Source organism: Saccoglossus kowalevskii, chromosome 5 (genome assembly GCF_978046115.1).
Source record: "Saccoglossus kowalevskii chromosome 5, keSacKowa6.1, whole genome shotgun sequence".
Taxonomy (NCBI): Eukaryota; Metazoa; Hemichordata; class Enteropneusta; family Harrimaniidae; genus Saccoglossus; species Saccoglossus kowalevskii.
The window spans coordinates 20,904,791-20,927,564 of NC_140645.1; the positions used below are offsets into that span (position 1 = coordinate 20,904,791).

At 35.7% G+C, this 22,774-nt stretch overlaps 1 protein-coding gene across 1 annotated transcript; it reads right to left on the minus strand.

The window, feature by feature from the left end:
• Window positions 1–881: 881 nt before the first annotated feature.
• Window positions 882–22,573, minus strand: LOC144358831 (uncharacterized). The gene is made up of 31 exons (XM_085498788.1): window positions 22,568–22,573; window positions 22,023–22,278; window positions 21,366–21,527; window positions 21,031–21,249; window positions 18,666–18,893; window positions 16,762–16,854; window positions 16,135–16,343; window positions 15,399–15,515; window positions 14,734–14,869; window positions 14,051–14,239; window positions 12,863–13,075; window positions 12,472–12,657; window positions 11,896–12,090; window positions 11,090–11,109; window positions 10,775–10,969; window positions 10,506–10,574; window positions 10,232–10,346; window positions 8,949–9,065; window positions 8,666–8,847; window positions 8,340–8,395; window positions 7,711–7,840; window positions 7,429–7,529; window positions 6,796–6,895; window positions 5,355–5,505; window positions 4,902–4,968; window positions 4,521–4,587; window positions 3,853–3,938; window positions 3,333–3,459; window positions 3,092–3,133; window positions 2,801–2,936; window positions 882–2,309 (listed from the first exon to the last, which is right to left on the minus strand). Exons 1-31 carry the CDS (start codon window positions 22,571–22,573, stop codon window positions 2,272–2,274), a joined length of 4,008 nt encoding a protein of 1,335 aa, XP_085354914.1. The 3' UTR covers window positions 882–2,271.
• Between the last annotated feature and the right edge of the window lie 201 nt (window positions 22,574–22,774).

Here is a 22,774-nt window from a genome sequence, read left to right on the forward strand (position 1 = left end):
AATCCGATTTGTGTGTGATGAAAATCATACTTGCCAGAGTCAAATGATTATACAGCAAGACTGGAAGTCAATATCATTCACAATCTTTTATTACCACGAATAACATCAACGATACAGTTCCAGACACGTAATAGTAACATTTACCGACGTAAAGTCTCTCCCGCTTTAGTTAGCACTTTTTGATCAACTTCGACCTTATTGGTAAAAAGGGCGAGCTTTTGTGTGACTGTAGCTTTCTTTTCGTTTGAAGAAAGGCTTTTGTATCCTGCCAAATGGTATCATCTGTCATATTTCCGGAGGTTATGACTTCAGTGCCATGAACATTTGTTTGTGCCAGGCGACAGTCACTGTTGTCACTCCTGACTTTTTTGTATGTGCAATTGTAAGTGCTAGTGCTGACACAGTGCATTTTTGCCACAGAAGTCATATTCATGTTTGGGACTCCATGACAGGGCTGTGTGGCCATCTCTTTATCAAATGTCAATTTAAGTGCGCTATCCTATCATCAACCAGGCTCTGTCGAACACAAGCACCTGCGGTCCTTACCTAAGATTCCCCCATAGTCGCATTCGTGAGTGAATGAATCTCGGCCAGTGGAATAGGTCTTCCCATTGAGTTTTTGGCTCACTCAGCAAGGGTAAGAGGCGACCCTTTTGATGTTCAGGCTAAGGTAGGATTTGAACTTGGGTCTACCGGCCATGAGTATGATGCGACAACCACTATGCTACCAGTGACCGGTCATCGTAGTTTATAAATACACAGCGACATTTACACATTCGCAACATGATATCAACTTTCTCGGCCATGATTACATATCGACTGCTAACTGCAGGCATACACAATGACACACACTGCTAAGTGATATCACTGACATAGTCACATTTATTTTTGGCAACATATTTGAAAATCTTTATTATACACATAATCACTCAAAAATAACGTTATTCCCGTGTCAACGCTCAGCAAAACACAGTGCAAGGCATTGCGTGTTACGGGTTACAATATGTACAAATTGGTGGTAAATTCACGATTACTAAACGTAATGAGAACCGTGTGTGGACGGAATTGTCTGATTATTCCGGACGTCTTTCTTCACTAATTGAGAACTCATCTTACTAGTTACGGCCACGTTCTAATTTAGACCGTGCAGTGAAGGCTTAGTGTAAGTCATACATAAAACTCATGAAATAAAATAGAGAAATTTAGAATATATTTTTGTACTATATTACTAGTATTTACTTGTTGTGCAATAAATAACAAATAACACTTTTTTTAGAACAAGCTACACATAAATTAGATAAGTTTTTTTTTTCAAATCGGGGCGTACAAAACCATGCGACCACTATTAATGGGGCTCTGCAGAGAATACTAAACGAGCCAAAAACATCGGTGTATGGTTCAAAGTTATATTGTAGAAAATACAGTATAGTATAACAATCCTGCAAATATAATATCATCATCTTGCAAATTGACAATTGCTCTATAGTTCAATAAATGTGCAAGAATAAATATGTTTTGTATTTTTCCCAACGTGTTCATAAAAGTGAGCAATCGGGCCTTATGTTAACCTTGAATAGAAATTACTTTTTTATATTATAGTTTATAATATTACCAATAGACAATGTGTTACACTACTGTACAACAATGAAATTATGTTATTTACAAACTTTAATATTTACAATATTCTAAAAACAAAGCTATTTTTATTATGAGTCGCTTACACAAGTTCCCAGTTTAGATAGACTGAATCACACATTCCAACTGATAAATACCTGTTAATGTGAATGAAATTACCACAGCTGCAGGCGCATGGGGCCTTGGATAACATGACTCGCACACTTGCCAACGTGGGCCAGTGTTCAATATATGATATTTGATATATATATATATCTATTTATTTAAATCTGCAAGCAACAAATGCTCAAATACCAATAAATGATCAAATGATCAAATTAACGATACTAACGATCTAATCAAATCATTTATATCTAGAGCTGTACAAAATTACGCGCATGATTATAATTCAATTAAAATGTATAAATAAATGTTACATGTTAACATGAATCTACACTACCAACGCATTCATCCTGTTCATCACTGAAACTGTCGTCAAGGTAGGTGACACGTACATAAGGTAGCATGTTGCCGTAGGTCTATATATACAGACGTTATATACTTCATTCAACACATACATATTTGCCGGACGTGCATGAATTAGATGTACCCGACTAGCTGTAAATGTAAATATATCACTGAGAAATCGTCGTATGATTACAACCACGCTTTTCTTGTACTTGTACTAGACGCACCTGCATGAAACAAAGTGATATTAATTGAGTGACATTCAATAATAAATCAGAATTTATGCACATGGGCCGATAATCCACATCGTTGCATGACAATTGTTGGTTTCCAATTAATTGTCCTTAACAAAATTATGTGGTATATAATCTTCAATGAATCTATGATTACAATAATTAACTACATATATCATCATCTGCGCATGCCGCCACTCAGCTCAATAAATTATGCAAACATGTAATTTTGTAGTCCAATGAACTGTAATGTTAGCCGCGGCAATATACATATTGTGACTAAGACTAATACCTCTGATATGCATGTTGTCCGGTGTTTTTTTTTTTTTTAATGTGTTTTTTTGAATGCTCAATACATTCTAATTTTTGAAGCCAGATCTGATTTGTTTATTGTCTAGTATTCGAAGTTTATTAACCAAGGAGAAATATTAGTGTTATTCACTAGTCTGATAACACATGGCATTGGTTGTATGGTAATTACTTACTGGCAGTGCGTGAAATTGTTCCCACTTTACTCTTGTCGACAAGGCTTGACTCCGTGTTAGACGACGATGTACCGAATGACGTCACTCCAAGCGTTGATGACAGCTTTTTGCGTTTCAAAGTAAATGCTTTTCTGACCTGAATTCGAAGAATGAATTAGTAAAGTCGTTATTTTCTTTCATTAATACATAGATGATTATGGGATAAACTGATTTTGTACAAAACGACATGCTCATTCGTCAATTTATATAAAAATGTTTTATGCATTTCAATATGACAACAAATAATCTTACCTCGTCGTTCGTTACACATTGTAACGTGAATATGAACATGCCCTGCAGAAAAAATAACATAAATGTATCCTTAATCACGACATATAAAGCATAAGCAATTATTTCCTTAAATGATTAATTAACATAACGTCATAACCTCCATTATATTAAAATAATGATAAATTAGTCAATTTCGACGCTAAAGTAATCCGTAGTTGTATGAGCAAGCAAATTGTAAGATATAAAAATGTTTAAAACCTACCTGGAGAGAATTGAAGACAACAAATAAATATTGAAACATGACAGTTTGTGAACTAACTGAGAATAGTCCAAACATCCAGGTTATACCGAGGAGCGGTTGTAAGATGAGCACTGCCCTCACGCCAGCTCTATAAAGAAATTAAATATGATTACATTGACAATCAATAACTGTTAAGTAGTAGGAAATAAATGGCACAGCTTTGCTCCCGGACATTCGAAGTAGTTTATCTTTCTTGAAGTATTGCCAGTCGCTGTGTCCGCTGGGGATATGGGAATTATTAATTTCAATTATGTCTCAGTATCATATCATTAAGAGAAGTATTCATAACAGGGAACACGTGTATGGAATAGGTAGCACTGTGCTCAAACTGTTAAACTAGTTCATTTCAATTACTCGAATATGCAAGTTCATATGTGTGTAGGCATTACGTTAAATCGTGTTATACAGACTATGATTCGTGGTACGGGTAAGAATATGATATTGATGCACAAAACATGACATTTTATTTACTCATACTTACTTGATTCTCTGCAATTCAGTTTTATCAGTGTTTGCCTTCAGTGACATCAAAATTCGAATAACCATCACCATAACGATACCATTTAACTACAACAAGACGAAATACAAAATGGATTAATATATTTTCGACTACGCATAACATAATAAGGTTTCCTATCAAAATGTAACCCGGATTTTAATTACATAACCAACTCATGTATTATATCCCGTGTATACCCTTCTTATCGACAATATAATGAATTTCCGCAAACCAATATTTCAAAATACAATTTTGTGGACGACAATCTCACTACTAGGCCTACGCAGTTTTACTTAATATTTTTAGGAATAATGGATTCCATATGTGCTATACGATTACCATAAGGGATGAAAACTCACGACATGTGCATAAAATAAGTCACTAAAATACAACAATCGATTTAAATATTTGTGTGTGAAACAAATTGGACACCTGTTTTTGTCCTACTGTTTTGGAGCATAATGCCACGGGAAAAAATAGTTTTCTGTTTTAATTCACATAAAACATTTTTGATTGTTTTAAGCTGAAAAATGATAGGAGAACAGTTTGTTAACATTCCTGTGTTAATTATTCATGTCATTGTCATGTCCAATCCAAAACGAATAATGTGGATACATTACGTTTTATGCAACACATACAGTAAACTTTACCGTTATCACTGCTATGGCTGGTCCAACAAATGCCCATATGGTTCCATGTTCTATTGACAACCAGCAGCTGTGTGAAAAAAAGAAAGTGACGAAATGAATTCAGGATTGGGTAGAATGAGGATAATTGTTCAAGATGTATTTATGATATTTTGCCATGTGGGTGATGCAATATACTGGAGGTCGAGCTATCAATATCTTATTGCATTGTTACCAGTGTTTGTTTAATTTGTTTATGTAATTGAGGTGTCTTTTGGCGACAGTGGCTGTGGCGCAGTGAAGAGCGCGTCTGCCCATCCTTCAAATCTCATGGTTAGTGCTATATGTACATTCGTTTGCTTACAATTACATTTATTTAGTTTCTGCATATTCCGTGAAACTAACCTTTTGGGGTTTTCGTATGTGTCAAACTGTATTCCTAGCGTGAGGGCGACGATGAATAGTGGTACACCTTGTAATGAAGAATAAGACAAATAAACGATGGTGATGTAGTATATGTCACAACGGCTTAATATACTACATAACGATAATCGATAGATATATTAGTGACGGAATTACTATTAATGGTTTGTATATCGTAATCGTACATATCACCGTTGTCACAATTGGCTGCATGTATAATATAAAGTATAATACAACGTAAAACTGTATATCAAATAGCATTATCTCTAATCGTGTCAGCGACATGTACGTTTACATTCACTTGACCACATAAATGATAGGATAGAGCGATTTTTAATTACCAGTTGGACAATGAATAGTAAGAGCAAAATACAATAACGCGTTACGACCCGGTTACGACCTGTCATACTGAAGAAGACGGGGTATGTAACTCACCCCAGCCAAATATGACAAATATCCACGTTCTGACACCTTTGCTGAATGCTGCATTCGACTTGACATAGAGCTGTATGCCTTCGATCAGCATCCACATAAACACACTCAGCCACGCATAGTGTATCATGATGGCTATTGCTTTACATAACATCTATAATACGATAAATTATTTATGTTAATTCACGTTAATTTGTCTAATCATTCTAGATACTATTTATAAACAGCTTAACTATTATTTGCATGATATTATTTTAATCATAAAAAATACTTAAGAGCTATTACGTTCACGTTACGGGATCTCGGCACGTGTCGAAATTTTTAATCCTTTGTGTTTGCAGAGGGATTACAGCAGTTGCATTCACGTTATTTGGGACCCACGTAGGTCCGACTCGGCTCGTGCCGAAATCACGCTCTCATTCGTCGATCTGTTATTTGGCCCAAACATGGAAAACGATACGCATATGATGATAATAATAAGTGCTATAGTGAAATTATATTCATTTGTTGCTATGGTGTTTATTACGAGCCATCGTGCACATGAACGGCAAAGAAGATTCCAAACACAATTAGTTTTTTCACCTCAATGTAGTTGCAAGAAAATACCGGTTGCAGCAGCACATACATATGCGTCGCTCGCTGATGACAGTTTGCATTCATTTCATTCATCACTACAGCATCCTACCATACACTAGTATATCTGTATATCTGATTTTTGTAAGTATGAATCAGCTTGTGTTCTTAAATTTACCACCGAGGCGTGATTTCGGCTCGTGCCGAGCGTTCAGGCAGCAAATCTCGGCACGTGCCGAGTTTCGGTCCCAAGCATCTATCGGGACTGAGATCGAGTTTTTTTTTCGGCACGTGCCTAGATCTCTAACGTGAAGGCACTAGCGTAACTCCACGGTATAGATCCTGACCTCAGCCAACCTGTTTCTTCTTTTCATCACAAATTCACAAAATTGCCCAGTTTATTTTCTGCTTTTCCCTTCATACAATTAGAACAACATTAGCCAACTATTTTTTGAAAAAAAAAACAAAATTGACTAAAATTTACATGTGAATCCATTAGCTATAAATGATTAATTAGTCCAAAAAATGTTGCTGTCTGTGCAACCAGATCTTTTTCTCTTCTGAAATATGATAGAAGTTACTTTTCCCAAAACAAACAACTCCTGCAGAAGATTGTATGACAATCTATCTATAACTTTATTTATAATTATAATTGAAAATCTTTCCGAAATGAACGTTTCCATGAAAACCCACCCACATGTTAAAAAGTACCGGATTCGTCCCTGCGCCAGGGGAATTCCCTCATTTTTGACTATCCACCTCTAAATTGATGAGTTATCCTACAGACAGACAAACAAACAAACCAGGAAATGTATGCCGGCAAAACATAACCGTTTTGGCGGAGGTGATAGTGATTTGATTTTCTACTCACAGGACTTTCAGCATCCAATCCAAACAAGGTCATTGTTAGTGCTACAAGCAGCGCCAGTGATAGATTCGCGTGAATGACAATACGCTGTGATCCATATAATCTAGCAGATGAAACGAGCATAAAGAACTGATTTCAATGTATATAATTGTACAATTGATGTTTCAAGTTGTTCTAATCATTAACGTCACATACTGTTGTCAATATTTAGCCATTGTTATACACAGTCTCTATGTATTATAGTACAATTACAGTATAATCTGTAAAATGTGACATAGACCAAATAGTGTGAATTATTCTTTACTGGCGAATACACGCATGAACATTTAGACATGCTGGAAATTGTAAAATAATAATTACTAACTCATGGTATCAGAAAACCTAAAATCAAGACGTTACTTCACTCCCTTCAAAAACTTAATTTTTCACATTTCAAAAATAATCTTAATTTCTGTTTACAGCCTTTATTTCGCAGACTCGACTCGACTGGAAATCGATGCTGTTAGAATTCATTATTTAGATATTATTTATGTTTGACAATCCCTCCTTTTCTAGATAGAATCATTCTTTCCTGGTATTCACACATCGTGAGTGGTCATATTTACATGTTACTAATTTGTTCTCTTAATGCCTCACCTGAGAAAGCCATAGCATGCTAGCGTCAATACAAGACAAATCATTGACAATATGCCTCCAATATATGAAATGTAATTGAGCACGTCAAGGTGGCCATTGTTCTGTGAAAATGAACACACGTGTTGCATCACATATCAATTTTCAGGGTTATGTTCAGTATAAGCATATAAAGACGATATGATGGTATATGTAGGTAAATATCAGAAACAATTTTGTCCTGACTTCAGCATCCCCATATATATCTGGTTCCTTAAATATATTTCATACTAATTGGTATATTACCTCAAAATCCACAATTTGCATAAGAGTAGCAAAGCTAGTCATGTGATCACAGATACATTGAGTGACGTTTTCGTTTGAATTACTTTCGTTTGTGCGACATCCGTCATATGACCAAATACCACCATTTGTTCTGGAAAAGCAAATGGCAGATTGTTCGTATTATGTGCTAAAATGCATTTCCAAATATGCATACTTATATTGTTCGGAGTGCTGAAACTACAATAGATAGACTGCTCCTGGCAACCTAAGCAATGGGATTATTATTTACCTTTCCAGCTCCCCCTTACACTACCTGGCTAGATAAGGGTTCACGTTCATTACCGAATGTATTGATAGTAAAATATTGATTTCTTTGGAATAAGCATATACAAAATGTCCAACAAAACTGATTCACGTACATTCCTCACTTTCTAAACTGACTGTCACATGAACAAGACGATTTACAGACATGATCTTAAATCCACCTGCTTAAAACGTCATCGATGCGCGTTTACCATGTTCGCAGGGACCCTTTAGTAAACCTGCAACGTATTGATAGTTTGAAGTATGTGATATATATGTCTCGTAAGAACAATGCCACCAATAGTTCTGTAAAACATTTCCCACACTGAGTATTTATCAAACCATACCTTGAGTCGTTTAATGACCAAAATGCACACTGTGCCTCTTCGTTTTCTTCCATTTTCTGTTCAATAAAGAGGTACAATATGGAAACTAAGTTGATGAGGCAAACGCTAAAGTCAATTTACAAACGCATACACTCAACATATAAGACAGCTTTCGAGTGCGCTGCGAGAAATATACGTGTTCGCAGGCTGAACTCGTGACAAGTCATGTCACCGCCGTATTTAGTATGCAGATAGTTTAACTTCCAAACAATTCTTGAAATAAATAGATTCATTAGATATACTTCCTATTGGAAAATAAGTAAGTCATACTTTAATAAAAGGACTACCTTGTTATGGCTGAATTGTATATGCACGGGGTTCTCGTCAGACAATTGTACTTCACCGGATGTTGAGTGCAGTGATAAGGAAATGATGTCACTTCCTATTTCCGGCATATTGCCAACAACGTCTTCAAAGTTGGTAAACATGACTTCTGTTACAGTATAATAACTTATTGCCGTAAATTTTACTGCAATAAAATACAATTTGCATATGTATGACACTTTTCAAAAGTATGTCCTATTTTCTGACTTAATTCTAAAATATGGTATTATATTTTATCAAACCTACCTTCCATAGAACTAAAAGTCTCGCGTGCAACTTTTACTTGGATATCCCTTTGGTCGACATCCACGCTATATGTTAAATCGCCATCAAAGCCACTAGGAATGGCTCGAATATACATTACTGGAAATAATAAAATAGGTTTAGGATTATCACACAACAATAAAAAGAAATCAGCAACTAAAAAACTAATTCACAAATTATAATCATTTACATTTTCGAATGTGTGCATACAGCATCGCAATGATTGCATCCAATATTAAAATAAAGATGGCGGACTATAGCGTTGATTCATCTCGTTTTACTCTGCATTAGTTGGAGCAAATAAAGATTCTAGAAACTTTAAACATTTATATGACTGTGTGTTTTTTTGGTTTTTCTTTCACTGTTTTTCACTTTTCCAATATGTTTGTTGCTATTCCTTGCTTTGCGTATTGTGTTCTTGTGGGACTGTGATGTAAGCCACGATAGCTGTTCAGGGGACTGCAGATGGTCGACAAAAATTCAGTCCTTTGAAATTCTTCACTCAATGTTTTTCTTGACTATCCATCGCTTCGTCTGGCGCTATGTGGCTGGTGTGGCATATTTTAAGTGGGTTTAACCCACAAAGTCAGCACAAAGATTAGAGCAATTGTTACATTTAGTGCTCCAAGTGTTCATGTGTATTTATACGTAGATGCAGTTCCTTTGCTTGAATTTAAATTCACTGGCTTCATACATACAGGTATACATGCCCGTTTCTAGTTGAAATTTAGCCGTTCTTATTGCCCAAGACAATTAAACACTGGCTTACTCCACCCATTCCACTATGAATTAAATTCTTGTTTATAAGGACAACTTTGATGGTTTCATGTTGCTTATGAATAACAATTTTAATTTTAAACTTCTATGCTCTTGTACCCAATCGTGGATATCCACCATACTAAACAATATGTGTCAATATTACTAAGAATATTGCACATTAACTTCATTAAAATTACTGACGAATTATGAATTAATTTGGCTATTAAATAATTCTGCGACGGTGGGAGCAGTACTCCTAGTAACTGACTAAACAAAGAAACATGTACGCTTAAAAAAACTTAGCATTTTAAAAGCCTAACACTAATGTGCATACGGAAACTAAGATTCTGGGATAGTATTTTAACAGCGTTGACTATAAAAATATCAATATATATATTTACATTACACTCGTTCATATTGAGTTTCCATCGCTGAAACCAACGTGTACGGGGATTAATGTCGGCTTGCCTATGGTTGCTCATATGTTGAAACTACATATTACTTACCGAAATTATCGTAAAAGTACTGGTTTTCACCTGGAGCTGTTATTTGATATGTGCATACCATGTATGCAAACTCCTCCATCATGGTCATAATGTCCGATGCAAGTGTCGGCACAGCCTGTTTGTGTAGATATACAATTGGCATATTTAAATTAAACCACAGAAGATTAGCAAAAGACGCCTATAGGTAATCCCGCAATTTGAGAAATTAATATGTATATAAACGCGTAAGCATATTTTCAAATTACAGTCACTCTATTTTGATAATTCCACCTACCAATAAAGCTTCTTGAAAAAGATCAACGTTGCTTTTATCCAGGATTATATTTATTATGGATAAAAACTTCTGAAATTCGAGAGGACGGAAGAAAGGGATATGTTAGAATGTTACTTCTGCTTAGCTCATATCACATGCATTTAAAAGTCAGTTAAATAATAGTAAATATATTTCTACTAAGTATTCATATAAGTGGCTGAAAGACTATGTGCTCACTCATATCACAATTCTAGAAAATCGAAACACAAACACAGTCATGTTAGTTTCACCTCGGTGGCATTCGCGTCCATTGCTGCATATTCCATGATTGTGCCTAGTATTCTGACAGCAAAAATCACATCTTCTGATTCATAGCTTTCCACCAGTTTGTCATTCACAAGTTTCACAACAAACGACGAAGTATCAAATCCTAAAGTGTCACCTAGCTCATCGAGGGAAGATGCAATTTGTATCATCGGTGAAGCCTGCAAAAAAACGGAAGGCGTGGAACGATTAAAGGCGTTATTGAAAGGTTGCTGTGAACACGATATATTTGTGGCAGTGCTGACTAGTGCTCTCATTTTGCGATTGATTATAAGACTTACCTTAGAAATGCGAGTGGTGTCTACAAAAAAACAAACAGTAATATCAGTCAGGATATCAAAATACAACTGTGTAACACAGTCAACATTCTTATATTTTGTTTACATTTCGGACAATATTAACAGGATTTCACAACGCACCGAATAATATTAGTTTACTCCGTAAACACTAGAAAATACAGGGACGGGTAACTACGTCAAACATTGAATAGAATGATTCTCCATGCGACTTTTCCTGCGTTGCGGTCTATTGCATAAAAGTCTGGTTGCGTCTAATACGTCTACAACCGCTATATCACACCGTTTCTTGTGGTTTACGTAAAACTATTTCATAAAATACAATGTATTGATCATGCTTATAACAGACTAGTTCCTGTAACGATATATAGAAATCAACGAATATTTAATTATTGATTCCGTGCATCGAGTCACAATGTAATTGTTCTGGCAACCACCAACTTCAAGCTGTTCTGTAACCCGTTTTCAAGAATTCGGTGTATCGTTAATATCATACTAGTTTATGTTTTACGATTAGCAATGTGTTATGTAGGAATGTTTTGGTAACTAGTTTTTGTTGTGGTTGCTATACGTGTTTGGCGCAAGTTGTTGTAGAATATTATAAATTAAACTTGCACGTCGAAATTCTGAAATCACATTCGAATTCCAAGAGATGTTATCAAAATTCTATGTGTGTATATCCAAAATAATAGGAGAAACAATCTTTGTAATATATTTTTTCGAAGTAATGAAATCATATTAAATGATAATTTCAAATCACGGTTTATCCCACTAAAACAATGTCAACTTACCTCCAGGTTGGTATTCACAGATAAACATATTCAGCTCTGAACATTCTACACTTGAGTAATCACTTTCAATAAGAACGCAGTCGCCGTTGGTTGGCTCACCGAGACCCCATTTGACGTAACCTACGGGGTTTCCATCAGTCCACGTGTATGCATTTTGTGAGGGGCTGCGGCTTAGTCCGGTTAAAAAAGACCTCCCTGAATTGAGATGGAAAAAGAAATTATTCGACACCAAACTTTGTAAACACGCTTTGTTGTGAACAACTGTCCAAATACAATCTGTTTGAACGTTATTTTAAATGTTGAATAATCTGTCTTCAATTCAGACTCAGTGCAGTATAATACCGTCACGCTACTGTGATTCGATTTCGGACGCCCAGTAAACCGCTTCCCTGTGTATAAAAAAAGTAGCGTTGGGAACAGTACAAACTAGAATGGCAACTACATAGTTTACGCATAAAATAAAAACTGGACATCTAGTCTACTTTGAGTCGCAAGTCCTAACAATCGATAATTGTATGGGATGAGAGACTTCATTAGATTTGATCCATGTGAAAAACAAAACACCGACACTCTTACCTCCAGATAAAGCTGACAGCCATTCGAATTCCTCCAGGTTTTCTATATTCACCAACGATCCCCACCTTTCGGCATAACACGACACCATAGCGCCACCAAACGTTCTCGCGTCGTCCAAACTCTCATACATCGCGTAGCATCGATTGTTCTTGTATATTCCACCTATGCCACATGGGTGCTTTTCAGCTACAAAATAGTGACGCAGTGAGCAGAAACAAAATTAGGTTGAAATGGAGCAAATCAAACGCACAGTACCGTAATCCTTATCACTGATTGGTCAGCTTTTATGAAGATCGCATATGAATATTCAAATTACATTGTTAATCACTGTCGAAGAAACATGTTCAGATTGTTAGCCTCATTAAGATTGGAGGTGTAGTATTGTACTCACCATAGACTAAAACCTCACAGACGCTGAGCATGCCAGTCGATGGCAGTTGCATGCTAACATATCGTCCATTAATAGAATCACCACAGTGTCTTAATATGTACTGATCGTTGTTTTCCCAATCTTTCAATGTCATCGACGAGCACAGCTGATTCTGGTTAAATGAGGATTGGTCGTTCATACCAACTCTTATCTCTGTCCCACTAAGTGGCTCTCCTGTATAGAATAAGCTATATGGTTTGAGTAAGTGATTTAGTGCCATCCCAGTCCAGTCAGATTAGCTTTCAAAAACTATAGCGTTTACATTTACCATTTTCAGCAGATAGTTATGTTAATGTCAGGAAAGATGGCACAAACAACACGATATGAGTGTGACACCAGTACCTTCGGATCCCTACTTTTTCCAAGACAGCCAGAATGCGAAAACGTGTGTCCGATTAACAGAATTGTGCCTTATTCTGAAATAACTAAAATAACGATGTTTTTTCTATTTTAAAGCATTATAGCTGCAGAATGTTGACCCGTTTCTAGGCTCCATAGATTACAGGAAAACCCAATTTGGCGGCAAACTCATATACATCATTCCAACGGAAGTACCTCCGCGGGATGACATACAGCTAACATGGCGGTGAAGGTATAACATACACACAACAATGCTATAAGGCAAAAACAAACTTATGTTGCCCTTAAGACGAAAAACTTTTTTTTAATTTTTTTTTTCTAAATTCGTGAAAACTAAGAGTATAGTAAATAGCCAAAGTATATGGACTTCATAGTATTCGGAACATATCAAAGAAATACAGATCAACCCGAGGTTCAAAGTCGCCACTTACGGGGACTCTGGGATCAAACAACGGTCCGGGTTCCTTAATTTTTATAAAAAAAATATACTTTTTGACTGCTTAAAATGGTTATTTTTTAATATTTGGACCTATTAAAAAAATTAACCGATATTTCATATTTTTTCGGTCAGTCGCTGAGGGCAACAATATTTTTTTGGCCAAAGTACAATATTTGTAATTACCATTAATAATAAACATAGAATTGTAACATACTCTATATATTTAAAAGAGGGTTGTCATCTTAAGTTCACTTTTAATTTTGCTTTTTAAATTTTTCACATTATATTTATATTTAAACATTACATTATAATTGCATTATAATCAATGATTGCATTGCTTTACAAATTACCTTGGTTTCCATTTGTAACCATGGCAACAGCTATGATGCCATAAGCATCACCTGTATCGACCACCCACCAAGGTGAATCATTGTGGTACAGTGATGTGCAGCTATCGGGTGTGTCGTCAACAGCGTTAGCTGCCGCAGCGCCTGCCTGCTCGCTTGATTGGTGAACGCTCTTGAAAGCAGCTAAGTTATCTGGGGAAAAAAAGCTTGATATTTGCAGGATATGACGTAATAACATGGAACCCTCTTTTATTCAGCTATACATGACATTAGTCAGAATTTATATTCTGATTAGGGATAAATAGTATGACGTATATTTAGATCTGCCATATTTCACGACCATAATAAACCGATCTATTCTACATACATAAGTATTAATATTCTGTCTATTCATCTTTGACATAGATACTGTATTTTGCATTTTAGTGCACTGATGACAGTAACAACACACGGGACAATATCATAGATGTTGTCCCGACACGTTAATCAGCTATAGATGCACAATAACTGTCTAAAAGTTGTCAACTCAAAACAGTAGTGTCCTAAAGATTTTGAGAAAAGGCATAAGAGGGCTCTCTGCCTTTGTATGACAACAATTTACTAAAACGCGTTTGTATAAACAAGTTTTGTGTAATCATTCAAGTTGTCGCGAAAGGTTAAACGGATGAGTTATGCTTGGTACTTACTTGACGGACAGCCATACAATTCAGCTCTTAAAGTGTGATCACCACCTGCTATAAGAATTCTGACATATCGGGTAATTAAAAACGTCTCAAGTTCATGTATTAGCAGTTTATTCCCAGCGTAGTTACCAACAAACACCTTTCATGTAAATAAATATACACAATGGTAGCAAGTACGTGAATAAACGCATGCATTGTATGGTAATCGGTGTAGAGATTAGGGTCACAGTTATTAGCCTCGTCTGAAGGTTGCATTGATCATTATCAAGTGCACTACATGGCGAATAAACTACAATTACCATAGCAATTAAAAAATATTGACTGTTCATCGTTATGTTGCATTTATACTGTATCTTTGCATCCCTTGTTGATTATTAATTGACACGTATCACGTTTTCTTATCACGAACACATTACCAACATCGGTGCAACGGTTGACATCATCAAGAAGATTGACACCCTGAATAATGTCCCGGTGTAATGTCGTATTCGAATGCATAACAGATGTGTGATACGTATACAATTTAGACACATCTAAGAAATAGCGGCCACCGTAGCAGGTTAAATGTCGTAAATTAAGTTTCTCATTTTAACCACATCTAGAACTGGGAGTGATTATACTTTAAATAATATTCACCTTGATTATAAGGGAACCGTGTACAGCCTTACCTTGTCGATCGCGTTGTGTTGGTAGGTCTGAAACATTATGTTATCTGAGCTGTACTGCAATTTGTAAGATGTAGGTCTGAGTTCGGCTCCGATGTCTCCTGTTCCCTGGGTTCCAATCTAAAGAAAAAATAAAAGTTGAATTTAGCTCTCATCTCTGAATGGATGGATGGTGTTCGTCAGTCAGTTCTCCAATTCAATTTTATATAGTACTACACTTTTGAAATTTGCACCAATAGAAATTAACGAGAATTCCCCTCGAAACAACTATAAAGCGACCTTGAAAATGTACATATTAAATTGCTTGTTTAAGAGGTGACAGATACAATAGTTGTACTAGAAATTGATATATAAAGCTCTGAGAAAGATGTTATGTTATGTTATGTTATTATAATATTTCATTAGTCCGAATAAAGTTATTTATTATGTTTCTCACCATGAATTCTCGGAATTATTAACTTATGATCGTAATATGATCATTACATTCGGTGAGAATAAATAAAATAAATAAACAGACAAAAACATGAACAAAAAGTTGGATAGATTGTAGAATAATGCATAGATAGATTAAACATAAATGGACGAACGGATTGAATGTGTAGATCGGAGGCTGAATAGATGTTCGTTCGATGGCTGAATCGCTAGCATACATTGTTCAGCCAAACTCATCGATTATGAAATGTTGACATGTTCACGAGTTGGGTACTGGTAAGAATAATCACAGCAAATCAAGCCATACCGCAGTGACCACTGTAAGCTCTCCTAGATCCACTTGTAACCATGGCGATGCATCCGCATTATCTGCAACCCAACCTTTGAAAGGCGTCCTTTTATCATTCAGTCTACCGTAATAGCTTTCAGCATTGGTTTGGGACGACGACGTGGTTATTCGTGAATCGGGTATTCCATGATTCTCCATTCCGAGTGGCAGGAAACATATATGTGACCCTTTAACAATACATAAACAAATTAAGCCATGTTTCTGTCAATTTGTCCTAAATTTGACGGAATTTTCTAGCTTTCTACTTTGAATTCTAGACTATAATATAATATGAGTCTTATAATTTTGGGTATGGTGCACAACTTAGTTTCACTCGCATGTTCGGTCTGATGTATAACTATTATAATCCATAACTTTTACATGTTAATCATTAATGTTTTCTAGAAACAATTACTAACGTGTTTGTAACATTCAAGTATTTAATGTCAATGCGAACCCACAACGAATACTTCATACGATGCAATCTAATAATGAGTGAAGTCGAACATTTCAAGATCACAAGACGATGCTTGATAAGCTCTAACTTCATTTATATTATCAATAACTTTAACATAACAATAAACATACATTATTTCCAGTACTTACTTTCACAATGTTTCCCGCCATATCCAAGAGGACAAAGACAGCGGCATGATTCCAAATCCTGCGTCCCACCATTCTCACAACTATCTGAACAAACTGAAATGAATAACAAATTATTTATTTATTTATTTATTTATTTATTTATTTATTTATTTATTTATTTATTTATTTATTTATTTATTTATTTATTTATTTATTTATTTATTTATTTATTTATTGATTGATTGATTGATTGATTGATTGATTGATTGATTGATTGATTGATTGTTTGTTTGTTTGAGCGTCCGTCCGTCCGCCCGCCCGCCCGTCCGTCCGTTCATTCGTTCGTTCGTTCGTTCGTTCATTCGTTCGTTCGTTCGTTTATTTATTTATTTATTTATTTATTTATTTATTTATTTATTTATTTATTTATTTATTTATTGTTCGTTTATTTGTTTGTTTGTTTGTTTGTTTGTTTGTTTATTTGTTTGTTTGTTTGAGCGTCCGTCCGTCCGCCCGTCCGTCCGTCCGTTCGTTCGTTCGTTCGTTCGTTCGTTCATTTATTTATTTATTTATTTATTTATTTATTTATTTACTCGTTATAGTGATTTAGCCAAGGACTCAGAATAAAATTAAAATGGTCACACTAGTGCAATAAATATAATATTGTCTGCTTACTCAGTTAATATGTTTTAACATGGAATAAGAACGTGTCTTCGGGGACTAAATTTAATTGATAGCATATATCAGAGACTTACAAACATATAATAATGAACATAAAACATGAAAATATTCATATTTATACAAGAGGAATAGATTTCCCGCGGGGTAATTCTGTCCAACGCAGAAGCAATCAGTATATTATATTGGCTATTGATATATGGCGCAATACCATAACTTGAAATATTATTAAATTTCGGCTGCACTTTTTATTTCCCCTCAAGCAAAGATAGAAACATCCATCTGCACTTGTTGTTCTTTTTCATTTCATACATGTTAACAGTGGCGTTTTTGTTTTTGTTACTGTAGGAAAGATGAGGCTGGTTGAAAATAAATTAAATAGAAATTGTGTTTTCCCTAATTGTATTTTGCGGGGTACAACTCAATAAATAGTAAACCAAATTCCCTGTAGGTGAACACTGAAGTCTGACTACTAATAAATGAAATGCAATTCAATTTTAATTGTATTTTGATGGTTGTTTCTATTTAGCAATGCGTTAAAGTCTAAAATATATAATAGGATATTTCATTGTTTATGAGATATGTACATGATTGCAAATTTGCAATTCGTCCTATATTAATAAATTTATAGTTCAATACACCATCATTGCATGATGTACAATATTTATATATCAAGCAATATATATGTTGACTGCTTATCATGCATATAGTTATTTTACTTTTAGTATATTCTTTGTATAAACAACAACTGATTCTGTGACCACCCTCAAATAGAAGATTTAAGCTCACTGCGGGGTTTTGTTTAATGCTTGTAAGGCGCAGACTCAATGTATGCGGTAATTGATTTTAAACTCGGTGTCAAAACGAAAATCTTTCAGTTGTAATATTGCGTCGAAATACCATCATTTCATCAATTTGAAAATTGATTATGATAACATGTGTATAGCACATAATGTTTGGAAATAAATACACTGTCGCGTTCACCAAATCCCTTGCGATGTTTCGACGCCATTACGACGATACAACCATTCTTTGTTTCATTTACACGTTCGACTCCACGCATAACGCGGGATCTCGTAATGTATTAGTAATATTGCTTTCACGTACGATAAGTTATCGGGAAAAATGGAATGTCATGATCAAGGATATTTATTGACTACTTGCGTGTAATGGAATTTTGGTTTGAAAAGTAAGAATACAGCATTCACAGTAATTATGTAAAACAAAAATAGTATATGCCTACCTACCTACTCTTACGAATATGTTCATTTTGTTGTGAAAAGATGTAGGCGACGTTATTGGAGTGTGGCTGTTCAGCTCACACGTGGACCCATCGAAGTTGAATGAACGGCAAAATTGGTTTTCAGCATTGACGCATAATAGCTGGCATTCTTCTTGCGACGTATCCGTGTAGTTGTCAAACCACGGTAGGTCAAGTTTCGTACTAAGAGTTTTAGTGAATATTGCCGTCTGAACTGCAAAAAAAATATTATAATTATATTTTAATGACATATACAATATTTAGACGTCATTGCTGCAAATTATCGCTCTAAGCCAATGTGTTTTTAAATTTGGTGACAAAAAATAGTTTTTGTCGGTATTCGGGTGTTGTGGAGTAACGACATATACATTCATATAAGAAGAAGTCAACGTCAGAAACGTAACAGCTTTTTCTTAAAGCGGGGGAATCGTCACCTACGCATGCGTCAGATGGCCGTAGCGTGTCATTGTTTACAAACAAGCGTCTACCCATGAGCCTTTGCGTTTTTAGCGTGTGTTTTTATCGTCGCTTGGGACTCAATTCCCGCGCGTGCGCAGGTGACTACCCTACCGCTTTGAAAGACTGAATAACTCGTCCACGCAATTGAGTGTCGAGTGTCGTTATCAACCACGCGGTTGTTGGACATCAACCAATAGAGTATATGTGTTAAACACCGATGATTAACTCATAACGCATCACTACCGTAGATGACAACATCAAAAATGGTGAAAGTCATTTGTAGCGTTAACCGACTTGAACCCTACACATGTAATAATATTACAGTCACCTAACACTGGCTTTCTAGCAAACCATATTTCCAAACTGCCCATATGATACCCGGGGCCAATTGTACGTGAGGAAGCAAGAAACAGAAACTCACTTACAGAATGTCGATTTTTTGAAAAAAGCATTGCACGCGATATAACAATAATACGAAGATATTTGCCAGTTAAACCGAGTTTATTCTAGTTACAACGATATTACTTCTCAGAATAACAATTTGTATATTATAATTTATTTATTTTTAATTTAAAGATATGACATCATTACGGATATGCAAATACACACTGCTATTCTATAATGAGCGAGAGTAATTGTGGTAATTTTTTTTTTAAATTGGTTAAATACAGTAAATACAACGGTTGTTCGTGTTCGATCATGTCAACTGAGTTTGAGAGTTTGAAAATAATGCATGAAAATATTTTTTTAAGAATACCGCAAGAAATGCAGTTGCTCGCTCGTAAACTGCGAAGTTATGAAGTTATTTATGTCGATTTAAGACGATTTTACCTTTATCAACGTTGCTAAGCAGAAATTACTCAAATAAACTCCACAACGCAAAAATGCGAGTCAAAATTTTCCCGCAACGCTTGACATATCCATTATTTTTGTATGCTAGTTAAAGGGCTCTTTTTATTTTTGAGACCACTTGATTTGTTACCATCAACTTTATATATACACTCGCTCACACACGTGTGTGTTCGTGTCTATATTTCGATGATCGTTTTAAATGACGTGGCATACTCGCGTTATCCAGAGGGTTATTGTCGCATTCCTCGTTCGACGAAATACTCGTGAACTGTTATGCGCATACCTATGATGGAAGCGAGCCAGGCAGTATATATTTATTTCCAACGTGGCCGATTTGAGAGAAGTTACATATTCCGTGGCTGCGACTATAATGCAGTGTTTGTTTGCACGCGCTAAGCACCAGAGCAGTGGGCTGTTTTATGTGCAACTACAAAGCCATTCTTCCAACTAGTGATGTCGTAAGCCGAGCTACTATATTTTGTTCAATGTTGAGTATGCAACTGAACACGGCAGTCGTACGCGCAGTGACTGGCTAGATATGTCAAAAACTTGCAGAACGACTATGTAACAGAAACAGAAACTCAAACTTAACTATAACAAGTATCTTTCAAATCAAATACCTCAACAATAGAAACAAATAATTAAAGCAGTACAAAATGAACCTATTTGGATAAGAAATGTGGGTACGAAGAGAAGGAAGGACAAAGCTAGAAAAAAGTGTTTAGAAAAGCCTTCCCTTATTGAAAAACAAATCGCCCCAGACAAAACGTATAAACAAAGAAAAATAACTTGAGTTCTGTGAACGTAGTTAAAAAAATACAGTAAATAATTGCATTGATTAAGCATTGCAATGCTACAATAATAGCTGTAGCATAACAGCCAACGTCAGTCCGATTCCAATACAAAACGATATCTGTAACAAACAAATCGCGTCCTCTTGAATATATATAATTTCAGTAATACACAATTTGCACTATACACAGTGTGTTTGCCTGTATGTGTCAGTAAAGATATATTGATGTAATTGCTCAGATTTTTACCAGTGTTCGTCTCACACAATGCTTTATGTGTATGTGTGCATTCTGCTATGGACATGGTGCCAGTGGACGAGGATATAGTTACACAATCCCCGGTACCAGCAGCAGTCGGTTGCCCACTACCCCATCTATCGTATGCAAGAAGTTTGATACCCGGCCATACAAAGAAATTTCTATCACTCATATAATCTATAAGGCTTATCCAGTAATCTGTATCCGCATCTATGGAAATACAATAAAAAAGGCATGAGAAATGTATTTCAATAATATTGGGGGATCACTGAAGAACGATTTAAATTTGTGAAGATCGAAAATAAGCACTTAGAGATCGTACGTACAATTTTGCAACTTTGAAATTAGGGAATCAAATTTGTCCACGCTATGCAGTGCAACTAAATTCCCAAGATTTGACCCTTGACATTGTGACGTAGCAGCCGCCTGTGAGACTCCCGATATTGTAGAGTAACAGGTGTTGCCATCAAGAAAACCATCACACACACCTATAAGAAAAATGAAGGTTTCAATACATTTTTTTATGTTAATACGTGGAACATTGAAATGTATCACCGCAAATAAATGTATAATTGCAAATAAAACATGCATATGTTAATTACGGTAATCTTGTAGTAGTGACATTTCAAAAAAACACAATTATGTACTTTTGTATGCAAAGGTGTATTCACAGATGTTCCAATGTAGATATATCGTTATTTGTTTGCTTTTTCATTTGCTTGACATACATCAATTTCACGTGAACTCAATGAATTACCAATATCAAATTCAGATGTAGTAAATGGTTAATTTCAAAGAAAATGTCGTGCTTTACTCATCACGATAATACTAAAGTGGTCAATAATCTATAAATATAATTTGTACAGTGACATATGCACGTTATTGGCAGTTGTGATTGTATTGGTGACAATTTGTATCTCAAACGCCGAAGAGGTGTCATCGCGTTGACAGTTTACATGGGAACAGTGGTTTGTTTATTTTACCCGTTCTTTCATAGTACGTGTAATGTGAGGCACTCTGTAGTGCAGCGTCTCCTAGTTCCGCTGACGTTTCGTGGAGATTGCACCATCCGTCTTCGTGGTAACTGAAGGACCAACACGGCGGCGATTCCCTCTCCATACAGGCGTATCCACATTCTTCACTTGTGAGGTCGGTTATAGTTGAACTCCCTGATGGCGTTGTTGGCACAAGTTGAGAGGCTTCCGACTTTTGGAAATTGTCCAATATAGTAGCAGCGCTCTGCAAGACAATAACAATGCAGATATTTATATATAGCGCCAAAATCTATGACGACGTCACGTTCAATGCCGCTGTACATTATCACCTTAGTTAGCTAGCCAGTCAAACTTATTTGCCAGCTCAACTCCCCGGGATCACCCAACCCGACCTGACGTTCAGTTGTGAGACATTACAAAATAAACGATGCCAGCGATAGATTACGAGTATGAAAGAACAAAATAAACGCAATCAAAGGCGCCGACCACGCGCGTTGGAAATAAATAGAACATGTTGCGACGTGAAATCTCACCAGCATCTTTCACTCACGCAAATGCACACACGCATGCTATTTCTGTATATTGAATACGTTGGCAACGGAAGGGACAAGTTTAAATCATCTTTGTATTAACACAACTTGAAAGCAACAGTCTCACACTGAATATATGTTTATAAATTATCAAACTAAACATTCAATGAAGCGGACTGCGACGGTTAAGACGAAAAGACAAGGCTAAGA